Source organism: Zea mays, chromosome 7, assembly GCF_902167145.1.
Source record: "Zea mays cultivar B73 chromosome 7, Zm-B73-REFERENCE-NAM-5.0, whole genome shotgun sequence".
NCBI lineage: Eukaryota > Viridiplantae > Streptophyta > Magnoliopsida > Poales > Poaceae > Zea > Zea mays.
Window position 1 is genome coordinate 72,748,080 of NC_050102.1, and position 8,473 is coordinate 72,756,552.

Sequence of the window (8,473 nt, forward strand, 5' to 3'; positions counted from 1 at the left end):
AAATCTATCAATTAAAAGAAACCTAATTTAATTAATTAGTTTCTATTAGAAAGGAAAATATTTGTGTTTCAAATAATGAAATGGAATACAATTAAACTTCACTATTTATTGAATAGATAAAATTTTACCAAGTGTTTGACGCATTCATGCTGAAGCATATGTTTTGTTTGATCTAGATTTCTAAACCAATTCTTGGATTTAATTTTGTGAGAAAAGATCTCGTTCTATAAAATAATAATGAGTTGTGGAAATATTATTCTTGGACTACACATTTTGATAGGCTAATAATTTTAGTTTGTAGGTATTTGTGAAAGTTTCATTTTATTAATTTCCTTTTTTAGAGCTTAGTTTATTTAAATAATAGAAATTGCGTAAATATTAGTTAATATAAATTTTATTTATTAAAATAATATTATTAGATTTATTATACTTTTGGAATATTTAAAACATATTTATTAATGGATAATGTATTCTAAAAAATAAAAGAAAACAAATTTCAAAATTAGGAAAAAGAAAAAAAAGAAAACTCAACGAAATCACGCACGCATTAAAAAAAGAAGAAACAAAATTTGAAATTAAAAAAACAAAGATTGGACGTACGCACCCAAGTCTCCTAACCACTCACGGCCCCCACGCCAGACTTCCTCTCTCACATTTTTTACAAGCCGATCTCACATCCTTTTCTTTTCTCTTGCATTTTCTTGTATTTGCTGCAGCCGGGTCCTACCTCTCATTAACTGATGCTCTTTCGTCTTTCCTCAACCTTGTTCTCGCACGCACGATGGACGGAAGACGTTGCCGCCACCGCTTCTTCGGAGTTAGGAAACGCCGCCGCAACCGGCTGTTTCTTCGACATCTCGTCTCCACACTCCAGTGCGCCACGACTACAAGCATTGCCCATCTCTCTTCGCCTCTCTCCATCACACCACGCCATTACTCGCGACCGTTTCTTCCCCACACAATTATATCGCCATTAATGGTCTTCATGCACCTTCAATCTGGCGCCCCTCCGCGTCCCTCCACCTCCCTGGCTATTTGTCTCCTCGCCGCGATGTGGAGGACCCCGTGCCACCTTCTCTCCTTTCTCTATCTCAATTAAACCAACTGTTTCTCCCTCTCCACTTTAAGGTGCCATCAATGGCCACAACCATGTGTTGCTGGCGTCTGTCCACCTTTCTCGGCGCTTCCTCCCCTCCCTAGGCCTACAAATAGCACCGCCGCGCTCTTGTGGACCCGTCCCCGACCTCCTCTCTCTCCTCCCACGCCCCTGCTTGCTGTCCACACAGAATCGCCACTATTGTCCACTGTACATGCCCGGCCTGCAACGTTCCTCGTCACGCACAGGCACCATGTGCTGCTTTCCTCGCCTCATGTCACTCTTTAATCATATTAATGTTCCAAATGGTAAGTTTACATTATTGTTGTTAATTCGATGATCAAGCAAGATCATATTGTGATAATTGGAACATGGAGTGACCATCCAGGAAAACAGTGCAACCACGAGTGCTATCCTGGCTCTGGCTTTGGTAATTAGCTTTATATGCTTAGTGCCTAGCAACCTTACCTGAAATAAAGGGCAAGAGGGGGAGCGACAGTGGTGGCAGCTCTCGTTAACATGGGGACGTATTCTTGGCTATGGTACCTCACCCAGAGGGTCACCACACCGACTTGGAAACCTTAGCGGGTTGCTTTGTATTAAGTGTATTATGTGAAAGCCTCATAGTGGATCCCTAGCCATTCACCTCGGAAGTGTTTACGGGTTTGGCCGACCCAGGCTACAGGGGATACACGACTTGTGGGTAAAGTTGTACCACCTCTGCAGAGTGTAAAACTTATATATTAGCTGTGCTCACGGTTATGAGCAGCCTGGACCCTCACATGATAATTGAACTTGAAGATGAAAATAAATCATGGTCCTTTATGGTTCAAGTGGTTATGAGCTTATGCTGATTATGAATTATGCTTAATTGGGTTTGGTATATACTTATACCTAGTAATCAAGTGTTGATAATAAAATGTTGACCAACTAAAATGCTAACCGCATTAAACTTTAGCCTTACCTTGTTGCCTTGCATTTTCACCCCACTTGTTGAGCCCTGAGCATAAGTGAGCTCGCCCTTGCTTCATTTTTTATCAGAAGTTTGCAGATGAAGATATGATGCTGAACTCCATGGATGCTAGTCTTCTTGTGGAAGGATGTCCATGTTTCGCTGTACTTTGATGAATAAAGGTTAAGACTTCATGTTTGTTCGAAGTGTAATATGTTAATATAATCTTTATTTACGCTTTTATGCATTGTTCTTTTGATATATTACACTTGTGACGTCAACATATGTGTGGAAATAGATCCTGGCACACATATGCTATGCATTCGGTTTTGCCCTTCAAACCGGGTGTGGCACTTTCACATGTAGCTGACTGGGGGATTGCGCTAATGTAAGTCTAGAACTCCTCTAAATCCTAGAACTCCACTTCATTGCTTCCATTTTCTCCTAAACATTGATTGAAGTGGTGGCAACCTGGTGTTTTGTGTTAAAGCAAGAGTGAGTATACATCAACGTACTCAACAAGTGCCCTGTTTGGCTAAAGTGGACTAGCTTTTATGTGGAGTTAGGCTGATAGTAGGTTGTTTTTACTTTGTCAAGTTTTATCATTAATATAAGCCAAGTTTTATCATAAATCCCAAGTTATTATCCCAAAGAGTACCTCCTCATAGAGGAAATACCATAATCCATAGTCATAATCATCATAAAGTGAAACCATTGTATCTCTAATCAAAGGAGCTCCCAAGGACACTCTTAATTGTGAGCATGTCAGTTTCATTCCTGTTTAGAGGTCGCACACTTTACCCATGAGCTGTGATCCCTTTTCACCTCGGGTCGATCAAACCCTTAAACACTTCCATGGTGAGTCAGCAAGGTTTCACTACATGGCCTTTACAAATATTCCCTAAAGGTATAGCTACCCGTTAGGTTTATCTGGGTTTGATAAACACAATACTCCTCCTCGTGGTGGTGACTAACAAAAGCAAAACAATAGAACCTGAGCACCCAACCTCGGTATAGCAAGCAATGTGCTCTGGACCCATTGACGTCATGACGGCGAAGCAACTACATCTCTAGTTCCTCTAATTAATTAGCTAAAGACATCCAATTTCACCCTCATGGCTGTGCTATTTTCCCAGGTGGTCATCCGACGTATCGGTCCTTACGAAGAAGTACTCGGGAAATAACTCGAGTCTTCTTTAGTGTCACAAGTTTAGGATCATATCCAGAATAGAAGCATCATATCATAAATGTATTTCATCATGTTCATTGATTAAGTTCAAGCAACTAGCATAAAGCTAATCATAATAGCCCAACCCAAAATGGTGACAAGGATAGGATAAATAGAAAGCTAGTCAGTCCTTAGGTTGAAACACAGACTGCTCGTTATCTGTGCGATCCAAACATACAATGAATACATTCAGAAACGAAAAGAACAATACACCATACAAAAAAGGTCATTAAGTTGTGCAAGGAAGAATTAACTAACATGTCTAACTAAAGCGAAATGATTTAATGACGCACATGGACGGCGTGCGAAATAGTGTGCTAACAGCGTGCGAACGACACGTGAATCAACGTGATGACGACACACAAACAACATGAATCAGTGTGCTGACGGCGCACGAACGACTCACGACGAGGTCATGTAGTAGGTGAGAGTGCTTGGCTACGAATGCCGACTAGGGCTAGCCACGACCTAGCTGGGAATGGCCACAGCCTGGCCGAGAATGGCCACAGCCAATTGGGTCGGTTGGCCAGGCATCTCGCGTGAGGTCGTACCGAGTTGGCCACACTAGCCGTGCTCGAGGAAGGCGAGGCATGGGAAGAGGGACGAGATGGATGGTTGTTGCTGGATGGACATAGCTCGAGGCAGCGGTCAATCACTGGGCATATATGGGCATGGCTATGAGGGAGCAGGGGCACCCAGAGAGCGGCGCGGTGTGGCTGCAAGTGGCGGTAGGTGGTTGTGTGCAAGGGAGAGGGTGCAGGCAAGTTTGAAAGGAGGTAGGGACGTGGGAAGGGGGGCGTGGCTTAGGCGTGGGGGTAGTGTGGCAGAACCGCCCAGATTATTCCAGCTTAAGTGCCCAACACTAGTAGAGATCTTATCATCGATGACGTTCGTATTGCGTCACGGAATCTGTATATATCGCCACAGATAAAGATTTGTGACGAATTTGTGACGAGTTCGATTTGGTCATAGGGGTCGCGTCACATTTGTTGTGTTGTGACGGACTACCCATTTTCGTCATCGATGTGTATACATTCTGTGACGAAATACGCGTTGTCATGGAAGTGAATTCATTCTATGACGATCAGTTGTGGTCATAGAGGAAGGCACTTTTCCGTCATAATTCGTCGTCTGCCCGAGCAACCTGACGGCGTTGTTAACGTCGTTTGGTTTTTGTGACGGTACGGTATCATCATAGATAGAGCCGTGGTTTGGTCATTAACAGCCGTTTGGAAGGTCCCGATGCGTATGACGTCAGCGCTGACGTGGCTAGTGACGTGGCAGCTGACGTCAGCGCTGACGTCAACGCTGACGTGGCTAGTACAGTGGCAGCTGACGTCAGCGCTGACGTGGCATATGTTTTATTATATGCCACCAGTTTGGTCATAGATGTGCAGAGAATAATTTTATTGGAAATTGCAAAAGATACTAGAATAGAGGAATGAGCACACAATTCCATATTCCGTAGATGAATACAACTAGTATTCCAGTGAGCATACACACTAAGTGGACAACACTAAACCCAGTTCACAGCATCACCACTTGACTTCACATTTCAGTTGAGTTTGCACAAACATAACAGCATATAATAAAAAGTTGACACCCACGAGCAACTAGAGTTTTTGGGTACCCTCATGTCAAAGAACAGGCCAAAAATAGCAGCTCTGACTAGCAGCCCTCATGTCGAAGAAGAGTTACCATGCAAGGACAAGAGCTTCTTGATGAGCACATTGGTCTCCTCCATCTCCTTGTTGTTCTTCTCTGTTATCTTCTTGTACTCCTCCAACTCCCTTTGTGTCCTCGCCTACTGTTCCTCAGCTTCTTCACATTTCTTCCTGAGCTGGTCGAGTTCACCTTGAACAGCAGCCGTCGCTTCAGCTGCAAGTTGTTCCCGAAGCTCACTTTGATTTGATGATGATGCCTTGGAGGTTGCCGATGTTTTGATGCCGACGCTCTTCAGGAATTGGTGTGAGCTGCTCTGGGACAACACCTTCAACACAAGGTGCACACTGGATGCTGGCATCTCACCTTCAGCAACAGGTTCAGCCCTCAAAGCCTCCATATGAGACTGAAATATCATGGACAGAAATAGTTACATGTTAATGCTAATGAGCAACAGAATATGCCAATTGTTAGTTATTGCAATAATTTGAGGCATGTAGAGATGACAAATTATAGCAGATTTGTCGCTGACAATAATGTGAAAACAATTACTTTCATTTCTAGTGCACGGGTCCTACAAGGCATTAACAAAGACTATGAAAAATAGGCTATGAAAGACTCTAAAAGCTATACATTTGATGGCAAATTATAGCAGATTATAGCAGTTACAAATTATAGCAGATTTGCTTAAAAGCTATACATTTGATGGCAAATTAAAAGCTATACATTTGAAAGACTCTAAAAATAGACTATGAAAAATAATGTGAAACAATTACAAATTATAGCAGATTTGCTTAACAAATACTCTAAAAGCTATACATTTCTAGCGCACGGGTCCTACAAAAAATAGACTATGATATTTACTTTCATTTCAGAAAATTGATGGCAGACAAATGGAGGTAATAATTTGATGGCCAAAGCCAAGGACAACTTTATCTAGCAGACAAATGGAGGTAATAATTTGATGGCAGATCGATTCACTACTGGATGCAATTGCATTTTCACAAATTGTAGCCTCCCTAAGCTCTTGGCACGAACGAATCATACGAAGTAAAAAATCTGAACTCCCTTGGGATGGGACAGGCGATCTCACTCATCGATCTCACTCCCCTTCGTTCCATCGACCCACAACCAGCCTCCCTCATATGATCTCATAAAAATTACACTAAATAAAGCAAACAAATGAACTTACAAGTGCTTCTCTTGCTGGTTCACTCAGGCCACGTTTGGAGCTGGTATGACAGGTCTTGAAGGCGTCCATCGCATCTAGTTCTTCAGTCTGATCTAAGCTGGGTTCTTCTCGGTTTCTCTTCTGCTTCTATTTCATGGATAAACAATCACAGTGAAGTTTGCTCAAATCAAATGCAATAGAAGTTGTTGAGTACAAGGTAATAGTTACTTACATATGCATGTAAGTGTGCCACATAGCAGCGAGAACCCGTAGCCTGATGAAACTTGACTTGACTGCGGTTCTGCTTGTTCTTTTCACTTATTTCCTACAAGAGAATGAACATGTCAGATTAGATCATAGGTTCAATATGCGAAGATCCTTTGCAAACTTATAGTGAAAGAACAATATATGACAAGATACCCATACCATGTTCTTTGGATCAGACCACTTTGCAACTAATGCCCTCCACTGTTCATCAGTCATGTAAGATACAGGAGAAGTTGTCCTAATCTCATTTGCAGGTACACCATTGAAGTATTTCTGCTTGAGCCGATAACGCTGGTTTTTTACCGCAGAGCGTAGCATATCGGTGCAAGCTTCCTTTGTTGCCTTGTCCTCAGTGTTAACGGACAAGCGCCCCTATGCATATGACAATTCCATAGTTAGTCAATTCAGGTTAAGCAGTATACAAGTGAACCATAGAATCAGTAATGCACTTACATTTAGCTGTGACACAAAGCTGTTGTAGTATTTCTGGTCGTCCTTGTAATCTTTCCAACGAGTTAGGATAGGCATGGTTTCCCGAATAATGATGCCAGCCTCTGATGCAAACTTGGCAGCTTGAACAGATTCATGTGGCCTTTTTTTGCCTTCCTCAACAGCTATGGGCAGTCTCCTTTGCATAACTTTAGTCATCCTGTCCAGTTGTTTTCCCTTAGTTGCTGCCCTGGGTCTCCTTGGTGCTCGCTGTGTAGGAGCTACAAAATATAATTCACATTTATTGAATAATGAAATTGTTTTGTTTCATGCAAATCAGCAAAAGAGATGCCATATTTGACTGAAAAAACTAGAACTTGCCTTCCGTTTCTTCATCTCTAGCTACATTGCCTTGAGCATCACCTGTACTGTCATGAGCAGCAGATGCCATGTCTTCCTCTTCAGCTCTGCTGAAATGATCAGCAAGTCCAGGTGTAGTACGACTGTTGCGTTCAGCATCACCGTACTGTCATGAGCAGCAGATGCCATGGCTTCCTCTGCAACTCTGCTGAAATGATCAGCAAGTCTAGGTGTAGTAGGGCTGTTTGGTATGTCATCATTACCATCTATTGGTTCTTGTACATTGTGGCCATCTGTCTCTGTAGAGTGAAGCCTTTTTGAAGATTGCTCCTCTAGTTGTGGACCTGCCCTCACTCTCTTGCTGAACCTAATTCCTGGAGCCATGTTGGGGTCTATCTTCTTCTTTGAAGCAAGGGTTGTGTTTCTACCTCTTCTAGGATACTGACCACAAAAAAATAGTCATGTGCATTTAAAAGCAAGACCATATATTAATTAAGAGGTATGAAATAAAGAAGATGAATCTAAAAGCATGAGCATATATTAAACACCAGATTAAAAACATTGAAATGCAATGCAACTATTTGGCATCCACTACTTTGAAGATAGAAGGAGCACCTTCATTGCCAGGGGTTTTGGCTGCTCATAAGATTCAGTGTCATCATCAGTATCTCCTTGATCATCATCGTCAAGGAGATAGAAAGAGACATATGAATCCGAATCTGAACTATTATTTATCTTGTTTGCTGCATTTTCCCCTTTGTTGATGCAGATGGTGATACAAAATTATTTAGAACAGAAGTATATTTGTTCAGACCCAAATCTTGCATCTTCTTTATATTCTCCTCCACTTGTTTATACCGTCTTCTCTCATAAGCAGTTCGCTCATGTTGAACTACTTGCAAGATAGATAAGAACAAGCATACTGTGCGTATTAGATAATGTAAAGGATTTTACTAAAAGCTAAGAGGTACTACTATTTGCAGGGAAGGATTTTACTAAAAGCAAATAGATAAGATGTGTAGATTCAGTCATAATGAAGCTTGCTTATGATTGTGCAATTTCATAATTGTGGTTGCACTATAACTGTAGTTTTTCCCCTGATCTACGTAATTGTTGGCTTCTAAGTAAAGGAAAAAGGCATTATGGGACTCTTTGGTGGCTTGCATTAGCCTGTATCTAGGCTTCTGCAGTGTACTTCGCCTGTTTGGTTGTGGAAATATTTATGCAGGCTTAAACAATGTTCAAAGTACTAGCTAGTACATTGATTAGGCGATGTAGATTTACACAAGCTGATGAACAAAAAAGTGG

General features: G+C 41.7%; 1 protein-coding gene across 1 annotated transcript; it reads right to left on the reverse strand.

Annotated features, from left to right (window-relative positions):
- Positions 1-5,080: 5,080 nt before the first annotated feature.
- Positions 5,081-7,080, reverse strand: LOC109941081 (uncharacterized). Its single transcript, XM_020541562.2, has 5 exons — positions 6,830-7,080; positions 6,536-6,748; positions 6,342-6,434; positions 6,131-6,256; positions 5,081-5,344 (listed from the first exon to the last, which is right to left on the reverse strand). The coding sequence occupies exons 1-5, from the start codon at positions 7,022-7,024 to the stop codon at positions 5,081-5,083; spliced, it is 891 nt and encodes a 296-aa protein (XP_020397151.1). The 5' UTR covers positions 7,025-7,080.
- Positions 7,081-8,473: the final 1,393 nt, after the last annotated feature.

Coding starts and splice junctions, on each gene's coding strand:
- LOC109941081 (XM_020541562.2), bottom strand. CDS start 7,024: ATGACTAAAGTTATGCAAAGGAGACTGCCCATAGCTGTTGAGGAAGGC. Junction 6,749..6,829: donor GCTTTGTGTCACAGCTAAAT/GTAAGTGCATTA, acceptor TCATATGCATAG/GGGCGCTTGTCCGTTAACAC. Junction 6,435..6,535: donor GGTCTGATCCAAAGAACATG/GTATGGGTATCT, acceptor ATTCTCTTGTAG/GAAATAAGTGAAAAGAACAA.